The 21,536-nt window shown below is 28.7% G+C and overlaps 1 protein-coding gene across 10 annotated transcripts in view; it reads left to right on the top strand.

The window, feature by feature from the left end:
- The window catches only part of stau (double-stranded RNA-binding protein Staufen), a 193,947-nt gene that overhangs the window by 68,813 nt on the left and 103,598 nt on the right, over positions 1-21,536 (top strand). For 9 of the 10 annotated variants that reach the window (XM_075377453.1, XM_075377503.1, XM_075377472.1 and 6 more), the window contains 3 exons: positions 3,288-3,421; positions 7,266-7,473; positions 16,178-16,305. In XM_075377453.1, the coding sequence (XP_075233568.1) occupies positions 3,288-3,421; positions 7,266-7,473; positions 16,178-16,305 (470 nt within the window). The remainder of the gene's footprint in view (positions 1-3,287; positions 3,422-7,265; positions 7,474-16,177; positions 16,306-21,536) is intronic. The other variant, XM_075377462.1, reaches the window with a different exon arrangement.

Below are 21,536 nucleotides of genomic sequence, written 5' to 3'. Positions count from 1 at the left end.
AAAAAGAAAGTGTAACTAAATTGGTACAAGGGATATATTTGATAAATTCAAATAATAGTCAAATATTTCATAAGGATAATCCACTACAGTAAATGATTAAAAGTTATGGTATCCTAAATTTATTGATGTAAATGAATTTAAGATGGACGAATTGCAACACTCTGAATGATCAGTAAACCTTAAGATGTTAGAATTAAAAGAAATAAACTGAACAATTTGTCGGTTGTAAGGAAAAATATTATGGTCACAGGTGATATATTATTTGGGTAATAATATTATATGTATATTAATCGTAATTGTTATTATTGTATTGTATATTGAAATATTTAAAGGAAAACATATCTGCGCCTGATAATCAACCCCATAGTGTTTTATTTGGTGATGGGGGAGAGTTATGTTTTAGTAAAATCTTGATGCATTGCTTTCCATAAGCCACGTGTGCTTCATATCACTTAATATTTAGAAATCTACCATATGATGAAATGCAATGCAGCTGCATCTTGTACCAAGTGTACAGAATAATTATTAAGTTCTGAATGGACTCTAATGGAGTAAAGTTCTATTGCAGTACTCGTTCGATGCCCTTCATTGTCCTGTTTTCATCATTAACATATATGCAAATAATATTAAATTTTGATTATTTACACTTAATGTGTACCAGTTGTAATAATGTTATAAAGTTCATGTTTGATTTATTAATTATTAACCCCTGATTGTAAAAAATATTTTTTACGATAAATTAGAATTCAATAAGTTATTAATGAAATAAAATTTTATGTACCTTTCATTTTTTTTAAATGTATATATGTAATTTATAGTCGTACAAGGAAGTCATGTGGTGCCCACGTCAAATTTTTATTTTGTAAAACCTCACAAATTCTAAAAATCTTGTTTTAAGGACCATTTGTCTTTCCCTTTGTAAATGTATTTAAATTTATTAGACTTAATTTTATTGGGACAGATTACACCTATCATTAATATTATTAATGGATTTAAAATAATTTTTAATATATATTAGATTTAAATGTCAAGCTGCATAGTTACCTATTTATTTTATACGTTACATTTTATATTTAAAATTATTTTATTTTTTTTGTGTTTGGCTGTAATTTTCCCACATGAATGCTTCAAGAATATTAAACTTGTTTTGTAATTTCCAGTCTTGACAGTATCCTTGAAAACAGCCTTAAGTGCATTTAGATCTGAAGATCCTCTGATCTTATCTAATTTTCATTTAGATCAGAATTTCAAATTATCTTACAATAGTTCCTTGTTGCATTTACTTTTAAACATAACACTTTATTGTGGAGAAAAACTTTTTTGGCATTGCAAAAGCCAGTAGTACTTGGCAGTACTACTAACATTTCTATAAACTGAATTACTTTTTTTGCAAAACAAATTTCTGATATTGAAATATTTGCAATATATACTGATATTTGAAATATTGATATATCTTATAATATAACAATTTTCCTGGGTATTGTTTTCCAAATTAGTCTTCTAGTTTCAATAATCCTTTTTTAAATTTCCAAAACTCCACTTACTCTTCTGCCCATAATCATTCAGTAATTCACATACAGTTGATGAATGTTGATCCTGCATCTTGGTTTACATAATGCATAACTTGTCATCAAGGTCTTTTCTTTTTTTTTTTTTGACATCCTGTGCACATAGTTAAAAAGCAACCATATCTATTCAGTATGACAACTTTTTGTATAAAAATAGACACATTACTGTTTAGTGAGTTGTGATCACTAAATGTAGTGGTAAAATGAAAGTAAAAGATATTGAAGAGCTAAATTTTTAATGTAGAAGAAAATGTTAGTTGTTGATTAGGTTCTTAGAAACATGGATACTCAAAAATAAATCTGTTTAAAAAAAATGTTTAAAGCAATTTTAATCAATCCAAGTACAAAAGTATACGTGGACTTGAACTTTTATTGACCGGTATGTTTGCATTTATTTTTAATGAAGAGAGATTTGCTAACATGATCACTCTCTTTGACTCTATCTTATTATGATGTTTGGTTTATATACTTCATTTTTTCTTAATATTTTACTTTTTCTAACTTTTTTTATATTAAAATTAATTTATATTGTAATTTACTATTAGTCAGTCGATTGTGATCAAAAACGTTCTTTTAGTTCAATCTTGCTCACTAAACTGGCATACTTACTTTTTACTATTAATTACAACCCTTTTTTTTTAAATGACGGAGTACCATTCTATTGTAGAGTGTTTAGATTTGATTTGAGCCTGATTTTCAATTATACATACCGGGCCAGATAATTTTGGACATTGCATTTTTATCTTAGCATTTAAGAAGCTAAATGAAAATCTAAACTTTGGGAAACCACATTAAAGATTTAGATAATGAACAAACCATTTTTACAATCAAAGAAATTTATATGATGGCTTTTATAAACTACAATCATTTCTGATTTCACAATGTTTTACTGTGCTTTTGCTGAAAAGACTCTGAGCAATTAATTGATTGTTGTTTATAGTGAACCTAGATTTGTCAAATAACATTTGACTGAACAGACCGTGAAGAAAATAGAAGTGGCGGTTTCTCAGGTAAGTTGGGGATTAACATGTCCATCATTAAACCTTAATATATAAATGGATATTTATCACTGGTCCTGGCAAAACAGCCTAGTAGAGTTGATTATTATTTAATTAAAAATACAACTTTGTGTTTTATTCTAATTTTATTTGAAAAATCTGGTATGGACACCATATGACTTCCTTGAACGCCTATTAAATTACATATACACATTTTTTTTAAATGTAAAGTACATAAAATTTTATTTCATTAATAACTTCTCATATTTTATTTTTTTATTACTGAATTATTATTTATTGTAAAAACATTTTTACAATCGGAGGTTAATAATTATTAATAAATCAATATATTTAAATTTAAAAAAAAAAAAATTAAAAAAGGAGATTAAGTCGGATTTGAACTGATGTGCCTTCCTCTTATAAGTCCAAATATATCATTAATTAAAATTTTATTTGGCTATAACTCTGGAACCAATGAAATTAAGCCATATATATAATAAGCCACTTATGATATATCATTGAAAAGCTCTCAACAAGGGTTTATTACTGAAGTTAAGAAAAAGTCCAAAATCCAAAATTTAAGATTTCACTCTAATGGGATTAAAAATATGATTGAGTTGGTAGGGTAGGGTATTAAAGAGCACTAAGTTATTATCTCATTATCATTTAGTTTTGTTAATAAGCATTTGCTAGTTGTAAAGTATTTGTATTTTTTTTACAGCAGGCGGTGATGAATGTCCCTCTGTGGCAAGTGACACTCAGGAGAAGGAATCTCAACAAGGTTCCATTGAAATGGCAAACACAAAAGAAAAGACACCTATGTGTCTTGTAAATGAACTGGCACGATATAATAAAGTAATCACCATTATATTTACCAATATCAAACAGAATTCATGAAATGTCAATTTCACAATAATTGTATGACATATATGTCTGCCTGTATATTATACTTTTTTCATAATTAATTATATTGCTTCAAATTTAGTTTCAGTTGTTAAAATTCTTATGGTAAAATTTTTTAATATTTATTATTATTTTTTTAAAGCAAAAGAACTTTTTTTTGAAACAGATGAGATCAATAAATTATATTAAGTTTTAGATATGCCAGTAGTTACAGATTATCCATAATTGTTATGAATTTATTACACAGATTATGAAGTTACAGATAGCTTTACTTTTAGTATGAGCTGCAGTTCTATTAATGCTCACTGAAAGTTCTAGAATGTAAAATAGTTCTAAAAATGAATTACATAATTACTTCTTTTATGGCAGTGACTTCTAATAGTGAAAACTGCATCATTAATTCAGAAATGTTTAGTTGTGAGTTTTATATTTAAACATAACTGCCCACTTCTTGTTCAGATCATGCAGATCTATTGTTTCTGTGCCAGCTTTGGTTAGCTAGAAAAGTGGAGAAATATAGGATTAAACAATCGCTTAGTAGCTAAACTGTTTCTGCTTATATTGAAGGAGAAGAGAATCAAAACACAGTAAATTGAACTGATTTTGAAAAAAAATGCAAAAGATGATGCTACTTATTGAGAATTAGTTGCTTGGTGTAAAATTAAGTAGAAACCCTAAAAAAAAAAAATATTGGCAATCTTTCTGAGATACATATATAACTATTTGTGAAGATAGTTTTATACATAACAACTTGACCATTTTATGGTTTATTTTTTTCTGTTGTTCTGGGTTGGAGTTATCTTGCAGCAATATAACAGTACTCTATCAGAAAACAAATCCAGTCGACTATTTTGAAAACTAACATACTAAGTTAACAATTTTATTTATATAATCTAGTATTGCCTGTTATTATCCAATATTAAAAATTGAATTTAGTACTGTGTTAATTAAACCCTTCTTCTTCTTGCTATCATGGATGGGCATTAAACCTGTACCAACTTTAACAGAAATCATAACCAACTCTTCAAGCCAAGTATTTTAAACCATAATCACTGTTTGCAGAAGTTAATTTACTCTTTTCTTTTAGAGCTTTCATGTGTAATTAAGTAGTTGATTTCCCTATTTGAAATGTGTTTGTGATTTTTTTCCCAGCCATCTGTGCTTCAGCCATTTGTAGTAGAAGTACTTGTAATTGCAATTATAACATTTTTGGTTGTTTTGCTCAAATTTATGATTTTAAGCATAGAATTCTAAGATTGTTAAGTCTCCTATTTATGACTTCATGTGATTAAATATATGTAGTCGAGCCAATGTATGGTTAGTATTATATAGAGGATTTATTTAAAAAATGAAGTAATCTAAATTTGAAATGCAGTGAGTCATGTGAACGGTGTAAAATGATTAATTATCAATACCTTAATATGAGGGGATTGTGAGATGATGAAAATATGTTAGAATACAGTTTGTATTGTTTTTCCCCCTTTAACATCATCATATTATCAGGAATGAATTTCTGATAAATTTATTCCATATTATGAATTTTGATATTACTGCTATCTACTGTGCTTTCTAAATAGTTAGTCACTTACCCTTAAGAGTTACAAAGGATGCATCTCTGAAAAGAGACAGATTTGAGTAAGTTATTTACTAGTGACATTATTTACTAGAGACATTTTTCAGTTAACATATCTAACAGTAAAAGTATACAAATTATAAGTTGTCTATCTAGAAATAATATGTTCATGAATATCCACAACAGAATTTGTAATGCATTTATTTCAGTTGAAGAAAAAATATGATAAATACTAGCACAGAAATGCCTTTTAAAATTCCAAAAAGTTACATTTTAACTTCAAATGAAAAGTAATATGTGACACTGTAGTTTTGTACTCAAATTACAGGATGTCTTCACTTTATTATGAATATTTTTTAAGATTGGAAATTATGCCTAATCTGACCAGTATTTTGACCCAGAAATTTCAAGGGAAGATGGGAGCTTCCTTAAATTTGGAATTTAAAACCAAGGTCATACAACTTTACATTATGAAATGACAGGATTCTATTTTCAATAAAACCAACAATAACAATATATAAATATTCAACATTTAGGTAGAAGTTCAAGCATTTATTTAATTAGTAATAAGTTTTTTGTTACAATACAAAAATCATGCACAAAGTTTTTTGCAATTGTATTATGTATATAAATATGTATAACCTTTTTTATAACAGTTTAATTCATTATAAAACCTTTAATCAATGAAAATATGTGAATGGATGCCTGTAGAGATTTTTTACCTTGGGAAACTGATTACATGATTAATGATTCTTTTTTGAAAAAAATAAAATTTGTAGTTTAATAAACAAAAATTATTTTGTATTTGTTAGATGTTGTTTTTATCTACTGTTTGAGCCTGTACAATTCAAAATCATATTTACAATTAAAAAAGAAATATATTAAAAACTCAGTAAAATATAAATTCTTTAAATAATTATATACATATTAAATATAATACTTATCTTATTAAATGTAATCCTATATGTTTTAAAATCATGTTATTTAGATTTTGTTTGTCAGCTCATGACATTTTCTGACATATCCTGTTTTATAAAACTAAAATGTGAAAGAATGTGTATAATTGTAAATTTATATGTTATCAGGTGAGCTACTTATAACTGAACCTGTTCAAAGTGCAGCTATTTTAAATTCCCCTTCAATGTTGCTATTATTAATGCCACTGCTGGTTTTCTTTTATCACGCCGAATAATGTTTTCAATATGCTCAGTATTTTCTTAATTTTGTTGAGATAGACTGATGTCCACTATCAATGTCACTTTCAACACCAGCATGCTGATCCCCAAAATGCTTTTGCTAATCATAAGATGTTTTCTTCATGGCCAATTCTCTTATGTGCTTGTTCAAGCACTGTTAATGTCTTATGGTGATTTTTTTTTAAGCAAAACTAAATTTGATATTAATGCAGTATTCAGTTGTTGATATTTTTCGTTGCAAAAGTCATGATACGAAATAAACAACTTGAATTTTTTATGAAACATGGCAGCTTTATCATGACATCATGAGTGCTTTCAATAAAAAGTCCAACATTAATTTATTACAGTTGCCATTTTAAACTAGGGGAATTCTGAGAATTTTTTGAACAGACTTTGTATATAGACTATATCATCTGACAGATCTCCTTTTGCTAGCTTGCTTTTGTCTTTAAATATGTATAAAACTTTTCTACTTTAGCTAAATGTATAGCTTCATAATTTTCATGTTTCTGTTTTAATTCTGTGTCATTTGCATAATCCATTTTAATTTTCAATTAGTCAGTTATATAGACTATAACTGCATCAGTTTAATTGTTCTTAAAATTGTAAGTTGTCTAATTAGATTAATATGTTGTCTCTTAAATTAACAATTAAAAATGCTAAATTATTCATAATGGAGTTTTCACCTATTTGAAAATGTTTCCGTGAAGATAAATTTCCTTATAAAATGAAAGTATCAACGATTTAATATTTGAAAGTATCAATGATTTAATACTATTATAATGCTCACTTTGGGATAACTGCACTTATCTCATCAACATTAACAGTTTATTTAATTCATTTTTAGATTAGAAAGGCAGTCTTATCTAAAAATACATTTTTTTGTTGTTTAATTTTGTTACCTTATTGGTACTCAATACTTCATTTCCTTTAAAGGTAGAAATAAGAATAATAAATTTAAAAACAATTATGAAAATAACTTTAATTGCTGTATATGTTCTTGCTAATACTGTTTTTCTTCCCTTAGATCGTTCATCAATATAGATTAACTGGCGAGCAGGGACCACCCCATCAAAAAAAATTCATGGTTACCCTAAAATTAGGAGAAAAAGAATATTCCGCAGAGGGTGCCAGCATAAAGAAGGCACAGCATGCAGCTGCAAACTATGCTTTGCGGCTGACAGATTACGAACATCCTCCACCCAAGGCATCCAAGAATTCAAGATTGAGTAAGGGTAAAGATTTTATTTGGTTGAACCATTTGACTAACCACATTTTTTGTGCTAAGTGTGTTTTTATTTGTAACCATTCTATTCGTGTTTGCATATTGCTTAATTGTAAAAGTATCATACTTTTTAACTTTTGAGTTAGCAGAGTGTGAAAAGTACTTTGTGTATTTTTACTACCTATTTCAGAGTACTTTTTTTTTTGACATACTGTAGCTTTCATCATTCGTGTGTAGTTTGAAAACGAAAATTTTGCTCCACTTCATCAACAAGAAGCAGAAAGCTGTACCATGTTGTAACATGGGTAAAATTAATTGGGTTTGAGTGTACATGGCTGAAAGGGTTGCAAGATTTTATCCATATTTTCCAAGCAAATACTTTCTATCAATTGTGATTTATCTGAATTGTAAATAAAGGTGGTAGTCAGATTGTTTAAATAAGAAATGGTTTGAGTAGATGTAATAAGCTGAGAGTTATAGATTTTTATCATGGAGTTATTTAAATAATTAAATTACAGCAAAATAGGAATAAAAGTAATGAATAATAAGGCAAGACAAAAAGATGTTACTTCAAATATATTGAGGGAATTGTTTCAGCTATAATGGATAAAAAAAGCCCAAGTACAATAGTGGAGATTCATATGACATCCTCTTAAGCAGAGGATGATGAGGTAGAAAAGATAAATGAAGGAATAAATCTGATTGGATTTGAAAAATAAGATAAAAGATTAATATTCGTGGTAGTCTGGGATGTAGCTGGAGAAGGATGTGAAGATATTTGGGGAGTATGGGCTGGGCAGAGAGTTAAATATAGGTATATGCTTTCAGAATTTTATATGAAACATAAACAAGTAATGTAAATACTCTTTTTATTTTTGAAAGAAAGATATGTAAATTTTTGAAATTGAGGGATATCGACAACAGACTGACAACATTTCAGAAAGTTTAATGATTGTTTAGAAATTCTTAATCCTAGTTTAGGCTGTAAAACGTATCCGGGAGCAGTAGTAAATTATGGATGGTCACCACAATTTAGTTCTGAGGAAGAATAGGTTTATGTTTATTAACTAAAGAAAAACAACTTGGAATGGAGAAGTAAAATGTAGACAAATCAAAATATATATAAAATTAAATTAGTAGTCCTGAAATTTCTATAAAAGCAGGTACTGTAGAAAATAAAGGATGGATTTAAAAAAAGAAAAAATATCAAACAATTTTGGGACTCAGAATGTATCATTGTCTAAATACAGATGATATCTGAGGTGAAGATTAGAACAATAATAAGGCAATAGGGATAGATGATAGCAGAAATTTGTGTTCAGATCTGAATAGGCTCTCTAAATATAGTAAAATCTCCCTAAGAAGACCAGCTTGGTTCCAGATGATTTTGGTCTTTTGTAGAGGTGGTCGCCTTAGGAACATTACTGTTGGTGTGGCCATAATAATTTCTTAAAGATTTTCCGCTAATAATTCTCAATAGAGATTTACAGAATTTAATGATTTTATAAAATAACATATTTGGAAGTACAGAAGAAGTTCCTTTTATTAAAATTACACAAATTTTGTCAAACAATATACATACAATTGAAACAACATGGATAATTTGGTTGATTACAATAATGGAAAAAAACAACTAATAAAAAGACGTAACAGATTCTCAGAACATGTTAATAAATTTTGTAAAACAAATAAATGGATCTAATACGAACGTAAGTACTGTAAACAAGGGAGAAATTAATTTTGTGTTTTAAGCAAATGAAGGACACATTGAAAACTGTAAGTAACAAATACAGTAAATAAATTAACAATTACTATAATCCACCTTACCAGCACATTGATACGTTCTCTACATCTTTCGGCTTACTTGGAAGCCATCATCAGGAGTTAAAATTAATGAATTAAAGTAAAAAATTTTAAATCATAGTTAAAATTTAAAAACAGTCATGACTGTCTCGGTCCTACTAATATACTGAAGTAATATACATATACTCTGGTGGATTAAAATGAAATCAAATGGAACCATGTTATCAAAGAGATAATTGTTAGATAAAATTATTAGTTCTTTATTTTTTAAATAAAGAAATAATGATTTAAAAAAAAATTATTTCTGTTTTATCATCTGTGATAACATATTTTGACTTATTGACTAAAGTTTTGATTTTATTTATGTATGTATTTGTAGGATTTTGAAAAAATATCAATGAAAATGTTCAAAATGAATCGAATATAATATTAAATGAATTTAATAAAATTGATAAATACATAAAAATCAGTAATTATGCGCCACATATTAAGGCCGTACCAAAAATACATAAAAATAACACACTGATAAGACCATTAATTGATTTTGCAAATTCATAAACATATTAAATAAAATTGATAAATGCATAAAATTTACCATGGAAATAAAAAATAATAATTATTTGCACTTTTTGGATATAATAATAAAATAGATAACAAAACAAAATTAGAAACGTAACATAAAGATACATTAAATAACACAATAATTATTACCATTCATTTCACCCATGGTTCCAAAAGATGGCTGTTTTTAATTCATTGCTATACAGAGTCATAGAATACCTCAAACATGATAAACTTCCTTAAATAATGAAATAGAAATAATTAAAAACATTGCTCTTATATAATAAAATAAATAAAAAATTAATATAGATAACAATACAAAATTATTACCTAAAATGTACATAAAAAATAAATATACACCTTTTAGTCAAAAAATTGAAAAAAATATATTTAAAAAAAATGGCTTAACACCTGCATATGCTACAACTAACAAATTAATTAAATATATTAATTAATTTTAATAAAAATCGTATGATAATGATTCAAAATTTGATAAACAGGGAGGTACACAGTCTTGTTTGTGATGATTGTGACGTGGTATATGTGGGTATGACCAATCAAAAATATTATTCCACACATGCTAAAGAGCATATAAATAGCATTAAAATTAATAAACAAAAAAACTCTTAACTTTGCCAAACATATAATAGAATACGGTCATACATACAATTATAATAATTTCATGAAAATCTTATATATTTCTTACAAATATTATAATTCTAATTTGGAAAAACATCTATATATATATATATATATATATTGTAATAATAAAAATTTAATTGATGAACAAAAAATTTTTAAAGACGATATTTAAAAACATACTAAATATAAACATAAGAACTAATAATTTTATCTAACAATTATCTCTTCGATAACATGGTTCCATTTGATTTCATTTTAATCCACCAGAGTATATGTAAATTCCTTCAGTGTACTACTAGTAGGACCGGGATAGTCATGACTGTTTTTAAATTTTAACTGTGATTTTAAAATTTTGACTTTAATGCATTAATTTTAACTCCTGATGATGGCTTCCAAGTATGCCGAAAGATGCAGAGAACGTATCAATGTGCTGGTAAGGTGGATTGTATTAATTGTTAATTTATTTATTTAACATATCAGCAGGAACCATGTTTGAGAAATTAACCAAATACAGTATTTAATACAAATTTTGTTTACGAACCTCTAAAGACGCTTACTACTTGAAGGATTTGTTCAGCAAAGACTGCCTACTTGACCTTGTCTTTTGTTTAATCATTTCCGTTTCTAACATGATTTGAACTTCATAAAGCAAGTTAACAATTGTATTATTACCAAGATTATGATCTAATTGTTGTAATTTATTGACATTATTTAAAGCACCATCTAAAGAAAAAGCTGGAATTTCTTCATCTTCTTCTGTCATAGTTTCTTTTGTATCTTTCGAAGTAGAAGCATTGGCATGTTTATAATTTCTTTCAATCATTTTCATCTTCATTAAAGTGAACATCAATGTCAGTACTGAATATGCTGACCTAGTTTTACGACTTCATTTTCAGTTTGAATTACAGTTTCTTCATTCATACTTTATTCCTTAGGTAAGCAAAATCAATAACATCTTTCTTAAAACATTTCTTTACAGTGTTTTCGTCTACACTAATCCACACTCTTTTACATTTTCCACTACATCCATCAAAGAAATTTTTTTGAATCAAATCATTAACATTTTAATCTGAAGTGATTACTACTACAAGAGTAATAATTATTTTACAGTGATAATGAAGTTTAAACAACTGAATTCCAAGATTTAATGGTTGTGTTTACTTGTAGTATTGGCAGGTAAAAACAATAAATGTGACGTAATAACAATTTCAGGTGACATGGGGCATTTTCCAAAATTAGCAGCACTCTTCTGTCTTGTTTTTTCATTGAATTTTTCAGTCCAATGAGTGAAAATCAAGCCTGTCATCCTCCAAGCTGTTCGATTTGCATACCATTCTATTTTCTGTTTGGACATATTGACTCTTTGAAACATCTTTGCCATAGCAAATTGTTTATTATTAATGGAGGTTTTTTTTTCCTGTAGCATTAATACACAACATCACTATTATTCTTTGTTTTACATTTTTAGTACTGTACACAATAGTACCTTAGAATTTTATTGATTTAGTTGGTAAAACTCAATAAAGAAGTCCTGTTTTGTCAATGTTGTAAATGTCCTTGTTGCAACCACTATGCCACTATGTTTTCATAGATGGATTCACATTCACCACTCAAATTTTTTAAAACAATATTGTTTCATGGCAGAATTTTTCCAACCAACCTTTGCTTCCAATATATGTCTTGATTTGAAGTTGTGTATAACTTGTTGTTTTTCTTGTAGAAGTTTACCGCTGATAGGTAATTTTCATGTACGGGCACCTTCAAACCAAGTTAAACAAGCCCAAGTTAAACCATTCCCTTCTTTGCATGGTTGAAAAGTTTCCTTTTTCATATTTTCATTAGCATTTTTTAAACCAATTTTCTTTAAAACTTTATTTTTGTTGAAAAATTTTTGTATTTGTTTTACTACAGTTGTATTTTACAGCTAATTTTTTTGTGACGGTCTACAGCTAGAGCATCTTCAATAACTTTTAAGCGCATATCAAAATTAAATTTTTTGATTTTTTCCTGGCGTTTTACTAATGAGATTAAAAAAGAAAACTACAGAGACAAAAATTATAAACAAAAACGCCAATCCAGACATTTAACTGAAATCTACAATTACATACGTATAACTCAACTGAATGCAATATAGACAAAATCAGAACTGAAATCTGCCATTGACTAGCTGGTGGCAGACACAACAAAGTTTTTATTTACCTACATAACGTTAGAAGTATACATTCTATAAAGTAAGCTGTGATAGGCATCTTGGGTGTACATGACTAAAAAATGAGAATGAATAAGAAATGTATTTTTTACATGATGTAAATCTACGATTCCTTGTTTTATTTTTTAAATTAAATTTGTTTTTGTAGTGATTAAAAGGTCTTTGTACTAGAATTAAAATTTTTCCTTAATCTGATATTAAATATTTGTGACCAGTGTTAATTTTTATATCAAAAAGAAGCTATAAATTAGTGGTCACCTTCAGTGAATATTTGATGATCCCAGTTGGGTTAGGGAATGGTCATCTTATATAACAATAACATTGTCAGTACTTCAATTTATTTACGTTCCTAGAAATAGTGGTCGTTTACAGAGATGGTCGCCATGAGAGAGTTCACTGCATCTTATGTGTAGAAAATATTCGCTGGAATAATTTACAAATAAATGAAATGTAAGTTAATAGGTTACTTACAGAAAGAGTATGGGCATATAGAGACAGTTTTTGTCTTGGATTAATTTGAGAGTAAATTCTGAAGAATAAACCTGCATGACATTTGTGAATCTGAAGAAGAAATGTGAAATAAAGTAAGTTTAGAATTTTTAGGAAATCCATTTTGAAATATAGGCACACAGTAGTAGTGTTAATATATAAGAATCTGGTTGTCGTGGTAGAAGGAACTGTAAGAAGCAGGTGATGTTAAGGATGTAGCTTGTAGTAATTATAGATTTAAACTTGTTTAATGACGTGTGATCAGTCGATCTAAATGAAAAATTTGTGAGCAGAGTACCATTCCTAGACAAGATTTGTTACTGATCTTGTGTTTTTTTTTTCTTATAGAGAATAAAGATGAATATTGAATTGGAAGAAGTTGTTGCTCATTGAGAAATTAAGTTTGAAAATAAGTAATAAAAGAAAAGAATTGAAATTTGCCAAAAGGAATTTAATTAAATATTAACTACTTTAAATGTTAACTATTTAATGTTATGAAATATTAGTAAGCATATATAATATTCCAGAATTCTGTTTTGTTATTGTGAGATAGTAGAATTATGAAGGACAAATTTTATAAGTAGGCATCAAAAACAGTTAGACAAAAGGAATGAAAGCGTTCATGAAAAAAAAGAAGTCTTTTCATATGAAAGATAGGGAATTAAACAGAGATTTCTTTTGTTTGTCTAGTGTGTAGCACTTGTTATGATTAAATATGGGTAATATAGAAACCAGAAGTGTAATGTTATTTATGTTTATTGAGAATCAGCTGAATTAATTAGGTTGGTACTAAATGAAGAAATTTTAGTTTTAATCAGAGAAGGGACTAGCTTGCAACAGAACCTAGTATAAAACAATTTTGTTAATCTAAGTAATTTGTTAAGGTTTACTGAATTTTATAATGGATTGTAACAACTGTTAAGGGTAGATAAAGATTAAATACATGGATTGGATAGAAATCTATTGGATTTGGAAATGGATTTGGATTGGAAACTATCTTAATGTAATGAGGTTGAGTGTTGAGAGATGGTAGATGTACAACAGAAAATAATGAACATCAACCAGTCAACGATTTATATCAAGAAGAGAATATTGAACAAGTCACTTTCTGGATACTATACTTTCTTTTATACCTTTTAGATTGCCCTATGCAGATGACCTGTTAGATTCCTACCAAACTTTACACAAGTGTATTCCTCTAATTAGAATAATGAAAAAGTAACTATAAGCATGGGTCCAGGAATATTTTTTTTTAAATTACAGTTAGTCAAAGCATTCTGTTTTTTCCTCAAAGATAAACAATAAAGTTCTGCACATTATATGCAGATACATTATGAGGATAAACTTGTAATTTCAGGTGTAATCTTATTTGCAGAGTTTAAAAAAATAGTCTCAGTGCAATATATTGAATACTTTTTGAGAAATCTCTGTTAATAATTTACACATTTTTAAATTTCAAAAATTCCAGAAATATAAAAAAATAATTTTAGTACATATTCCTTAGAGTCCAGTTTTGAAGAAAAATAAGTAGAAAAAGTCAACAGTAAACATGCTAGAAGAGTAGTTTGTTTTTATTTTAATAAAAAAATATTTTTATGAAATTATACTGAATACAATATTCACACCAAAATCAGCTATATAAAAATAATTTCACAAAATAAATATTTAATTATTCTTTAATGACGAACATGATTCTTTGTAGAAGTTCATTTACATTCTCTTACTCTTGGGCATGTATAAACTAATGTTGTCATATGACCTTACTGAAAAAGATCAAGAGGATTTGTGATTTTCAGCGAGTCAGATCAGAGGATCTGACCGGCTGTGTATATATTCCATCTTGGCCAATCTACCAGTTGGAATTGTTCTTTTGGATAAAGAGTCTCAGGGTGATAAAAAATGTTGTTCCTCACATTGAAAATATATACATGATTATGTCATCACTAGGATGCCCTCTTAAAGTTAGGCAACTGTTACCTGTGAGTATCGTTTAAGTATGAAATCTCATAAAAATATTGACATCAGATATTATTGGATAAAAGATTACTTAAAATTGTTTGCAATGGTTGTACAAGAATTATCATTCTAAAAATGTGTGAATCCTTGTATTTTGTATTTCATCACAGGTAAGCATTAGTTTGACTGTAAAAAGTATTTCCAGGGGTGACACATTATTTTCTATTAACAATTTACAATAATTCTGTCAATTATCATAATGTCAATTATCAAGATGTTGACCAGGTTGAGAATGATAAGGATATAGACCTTTATTATTTAGTGTTTGCCATATACATAAAATTTTGAATATTGATTTTTTAAATTCCTTGTACCAAAGGTTTATTTATATTTGAAGATTATATTATATTGTGAAAACTACAGCCAATGAGAAAAGACCATATTATGCATCTGCTACCATTTATAATATATTACTGTGTAAAAGAGATTAATTTACAGATCCAATTACAGAATAACTGTTGATGAACTTTTAAACATAATTAAACTTGAATTTTTTGTATTCTGCTTTTTAATCTGTATATGTCAGATATTTTACAATTAACATTACTTACTTATGGTGAATTGTTTTTATTTTTTGATTTGAAGTTAATTCATTGCAGTGCATTTCAGTTTAAATTATGTTTTAATAAAAGGAGCCAAAAAAATAATTGTTAAAAAAATTGTTGGCAGAAGGAAATATTTTTCATGCACATTTATCATACGCAGATGATTCAGTCTCTATTAAATTTATAGTGTTAATCTTGCAGTAACATTTCTGCTTGCTTTTATTCTCCACTTTTAATTATCCATTGACTTCATTTTTTGACTCCATTTTCAGAATTCTACTGAAAGTAAATCTTCAGTCTTAGAATTTATGAGTTGTATGTTGTTTAGTCATGGATTGAATTATGTGTAGTTTGCAGATCTTAACTGATGCAAACTATGAGTTTTAAAATTATTCTAAGATTTTTTTTAGTACTTTCCAAAATGTTGTTTATCCTGTATGTTTTTTAAGGTAATATTACTCCAACCGTTGAATTAAACGCCCTCGCCATGAGACGAGGGGAACCAACCACTTATACAATATTAGAGCCAACTTCTCATAACAATTTCAACTACCATCACCGTGGCATGTATAATCAGGTAACATTTATTAAGCATTATCAGCTGTAATGGTGAAGGCATGTATGTATGATGGAATCAGCTGAAGCTTGTCCTTTATATCTAATCTTTCGATCTACTTATTCTTTAAGATATAATTATGATGAAGTTATGAGGGTAGGATGAAAAGTTCCGGGCCTGGATAAGAACACAAGATTTTTCTGGGTACATATTGATTTCAACATAGTTACCATTAAGGTCTATATACTTAGCCCAGCGTTTCACCAGAGCGCTTAGGCCAGTTTACATACATCATTTTATCCGACTCCTTAAAATAACCATCTACAGTGGTAATAAGTTCGTTACTGGTTGAAAATCTTTTCCCTCCAAGCAAGTTTTTTAGATTAGAAAACAAGTGATAGTCACTGGGAGCCAGATCAGGTGAATATGTTGGAGCAATTCAAAACGCAATTCGTTGATTTTTTCCATTGTAGTGAATTTTTGCCATTATGAACTGGAGCATTATCTTATGGAAAAGCACAATTTTTTTTTGCCAGTTGTGATCATTTTTTCTTAATTTCATCACTGAGATGCTAAAATAGGGTCGCATAATATTCGTCATTTATTGTTTTACCATTTTTAAGATAATCAATGAAAATTATCCCTCATCGTACATTCCAAAAAACAGTTTCTATAACTTTTTCATGCTTTGTTGTTTTTCATGTTTTTGTTGTTTTTAGAGCAGATAGACCTTTTTCAACTCATGTTTTGACTGCTGTTTTGTTTCGGGAGTATAGGATGATTCCAAGTCTCATCAACCATCACATATCGACATAAAAATTCCTCTAGATTGCACGAAAAGAATTCAAGACAATCACTTGAAATGTTTTTTCGGCACTGTTTTTGGTTGGGTGTGAGTAAATGTGCCATTCATCTAGCACACAGCTTGTTCATGCCCAGATGTGCTTTTAAAATATTGTGCACTCATTCTTTTGACATGCCTGCAGACTTGACAGATTCATTTACTGTCACTCGTCTTTCTGCCAAAATGATTTTATGACTTTTTCTATTATTAACAATGTAGTTATTTCAAAAAGGCGTCTACTATGTAGTTCATCTCTAGTGCATGTTCAACCCATTTTAAACTCTGCAACCCAGGACTTAACTGTTATATTTGGTAGGGAAGAGTGTCTGTATCAAGCTCTTCTTTAATCTCCTTTACACTTAACCTTTTCAGAAAAAAAGTATCTAATTATTGCATGAATTTCCATTTTCCAAAAAATGCTCTAATTCTCCACTTTGACAGATTGTAAATACTGTACTAAGTGATGCAGTAACTTGAAACTCATATAGTGTAGTAATGAAGAATGGAATCATGTGACACTGTTGAGAAATTAAGCATACTAATGCCATGTCTGTGTGAGGTCTGAACTTTTCACCCCACCCTCATACGATTGCTGTATACATTTTTCATCACCATACTCTTTATGTATTGTGTGTGCATGTGTTTTAATTATTTTTTATTATAAAAGTGAAGAATAAGGAAAATGTAAAGCGTACCGATAACAATTTTTTTCTTAAATATTGAAGTGTTTGTAATTAAACAGATTGCAATTAAGCAGCAATTGATGGCGTATGGTAAATGTTATTGTTGGTGTATTACATATTAATAATTTTTAACATAATTTATAAAAGATTGTCATTGGAAATACACACACACACACACACACACACACACACACACACACACACACACACACACGCACGCACGCACGCACGCACACACACACACACACACACACACACACACACACACACACACACACACACACACACACACACACACACACATATATATATATATATATATATATATATATATATATATACGTCAAAATTGATTCTTGCAATTAATATGGGTAAATTTTATCTTATCTATTTACTGTTAATATCCTTTAATATTAGATTTTATTATCATAGTGGTCATTATGTTAATGAATTACTTGAATTTAAAAACAAATTATATTTAATTTGCTTTTATTTTATATATAAATAATTCCTTTTACAGTAAAAGTAGTTTGCATAAGTAGTAAAATAATCACTGTATAACTACTGATATGAGTATTATGAATTATATTCGTTTTAATTAGAAGGAAAAGATAAGCCAAAGAATTTATGATCAATCAAAATAACTTTTCCAAAGTAATTCTGTAAGCAAGTTGACCCAGTGTCGTTTTCTCTGATTTCTTTCATTTTTTTTTTTTGAACAGACTATTTGCCTGTAAGATCTTGCATCACTGCTTTTATAACTAAATAATCTCATTCTTCAGTTCATTCTACTTTTGCATTTTCTAAGTTGAATGAACTGTTATAATTAACTTATGAAGGTCATTTTTTTTTAATGATAAAAACAACTGGTTTTACTTAACGTAGAAATATTGCAACTGATCATAACTTTCGACTCTTATGTAGGAAAGTAACAATCTTGAAAATGATAATTGAAAAAAAAAAGTGTGTAGCACTATTATTCTGGAAGAAATCATTATACATGTGATCTATGGAACTTACCAGAAATATTAGGCACGTCTTTCTGCTCATGTATATTATAAGAATTCCACATCTGAAGAAAAATAAAAAGTCAAGTTAAAGGAAGATTAAAAAATCGATATAGAGATAGATTTTATTGAATTGGTGGTAAAATTGACAAAAAATAAAAACTTCGAGGAAAGTATCCTTCAATGTAATGCTGACAAGTAATACCTATTCGGACGTAAAAGGAGGTCATCATACAGAGCGCTGTACTGTCTTGTACCTATATTCCTCTGTTAGAAGCATGCCAACTCTAATTCTGTTCACTTGTACTTTGCCAGTTGCCATTGCTGTTGAGTTGTGTGCTTGTTATGTCTCTGTATCTAAAGCCATGTGAAGTTACTGAATTTTTGACAGCCAAAATCATGAACTATAGTAATGTTCATCATTATTTAGAGTGAAGAAGTTGTGATTAGATGGATGATTAAATGTTGTGTATTGGGAGCCAGTAAACCATATATTGAACTAGAACCTCAGGATGGTTAACCAGTTTCCTCTGCAATAAGTGCTGTACAAACTCAAAAAAGAGAATTAATTACAATGAATAGATAATAATACTTATTACAGTAGATAACATCTTTTCAGTATCATGGTGCAGTATCAGGTGCATCAGTTTTCAGTATCAGGTGCATCATTATGACCCAGAACAAAAAAGGCAAAACATGGAATATTGATTTGCCAAACCAAAATTCAAAAAATAGCTTTGCAAAAAATAACTTCTATTAACAGCTTTAATTTTTTTTAACTAAATATGTATATGGGGTGCTAAATACGTATATATGGAAACTGGGACAGTGAATTCTGTGTGCTAAATAGAGTAGTTAAAAACATTTGAGAAGATATGTGTGTCAAGTTCAAAAATCCACATGTTCATGGCCAATACTCTTACCCCAAAATTCTGGCCAAACATGTGTGTTTCTGCCAAGGCTGTAGTGAAGTCGAAATTCAAATCTATTCAAAAAGTTCAATTTTTACTGGTTTTGATGCACTACAAGTCGCAATTCTTCTGTTCTCTTCAGAGGGTTTTCTTTAAGGGATTTATTTCACCATGACTGATGATATGAGAGATGCATTTGAGGTCATGGATTAAGGAAAACCATTGGATTCTTCATCAGTGGTATTAAAAAAACTGATTCACCATTGAAAAAATCTAGTTTTAAATTTGTTACTGTGTTAAAAACATACAGGTAAACTCTTCAAGTCTTAAAAATGTAATTATAGGTCTTTCTTCGTTTCATTTGAATAACTTTTGCATTTACAAGTTATTATCAAGTGTTAGGAAGTTGAAGAGGATGAAAGGGGAGAAACAATACCGAGATCTGAATTTAAAAGGGCATTAAAAGATTTGAATGGCAGAAAGGCTCCCGGAATAGACGGAATACCTGTAGAATTACTGCGCAGTGCAGGTGAGGAAGCGATTATACAAACTGGTGTGTAATATTTATGAAAAAGAGGAAGTTCTGTCAGACTTCAAAAAGAGTGTTAGTCATGATATCAAAGAAAACAGGAGCAGGTAAATGTTAAGAATACAGAACAATTAGCTTAACTAGCCATGCATCAAAAATCTTAACTAGAATTCTGTACAGAAGAATTGAGAGGAGAGTGGAAGAAGTGTTACGAGATGATCAATTTTGTTTCAGAAAAAGTATAGGGACAAGGGAAGCAATTTTAGGCCTCAGATTAATAGTAGAAGAAAGATTAAAGAAAAATAAACCAACATACTTGGCATTTATAGACCTAGAAAAGGCATTCGATAAAGTAGACTGAAATAAAATGTTCAGAATTTTTAAAAAATTAGGGTTCAAATACAGAGATAGAAGAACAATTCCTAACATTTACAGGAACCAAACAGCAACAATAATAATTGAAGAACATAAGAAAGAAGCGGTAATAAGAAAGGGAGTCCGACAAGGATGTTCCCTATCCTCATTACCTTTTAATATTTACATAGCACTAGCAGTTAATAATGTTAATAATTTAGATCCCGAGTAACAGTACAAGGTGAAAAGATGAAGATGCTACGATTTGCTGATGATATAGTAATTCTAGCTGAGAATAAAAAGGATTTAGAAGAAACAATGAACGGCATGGATGAAGTCCTATGCAAGAACTACTGCATGAAAATAAACAAGAACAAAACGAAAGTAATGAAATATAGTAGAAATAACAAAGATGGACCACTGAATGTGAAAATAGGAGGAGAAAAGATTATGGAGGTAGAAGAATTTTGTTATTTGGGAAGTAGAATTACTAAAGATGGACGAAACAGGAGTGATATAAAATGCCAAATAGCACAGGTGAAACGAGCCTTTAGTCAGAAATATAATTTGTTTACATCAAAAATTAATTTAAATGTCGGGAAAAGATTTTTGGAAGTATATGTTTGGAGCATCACTTTTGTATGGAAATGAAACTTGGACAATCGGAGTATCTGAGAAGAAAAATTAGAAGCTTTTGAAATGTGGTGCTATAGGAGAATGTTAAAAATCAGATGGGTGGATAAAGTGACAAATGAAGAGCTGTTGTGGCAAATAGATGAAGAAAGAAGCATTTGGAAAAATATAGCTAAAAGAAGAGACAGACTTATAGGCCATATACTAAGGCATCCTGGAATAATCGCTTTAATATTGGAAGGACAGGTAGAAGGAAAAAATTGTGTAGGCAGGCCACGTTTGGAATATGTA

The sequence above is a fragment of the Lycorma delicatula genome, chromosome 1, assembly GCF_047948215.1.
Source record: "Lycorma delicatula isolate Av1 chromosome 1, ASM4794821v1, whole genome shotgun sequence".
In the NCBI taxonomy this organism is placed as follows: Eukaryota; Metazoa; Arthropoda; class Insecta; order Hemiptera; family Fulgoridae; genus Lycorma; species Lycorma delicatula.
The sequence above is the reverse complement of the archived record's forward strand: the minus strand, read 5'-3'. Positions and strand labels throughout refer to the sequence as shown.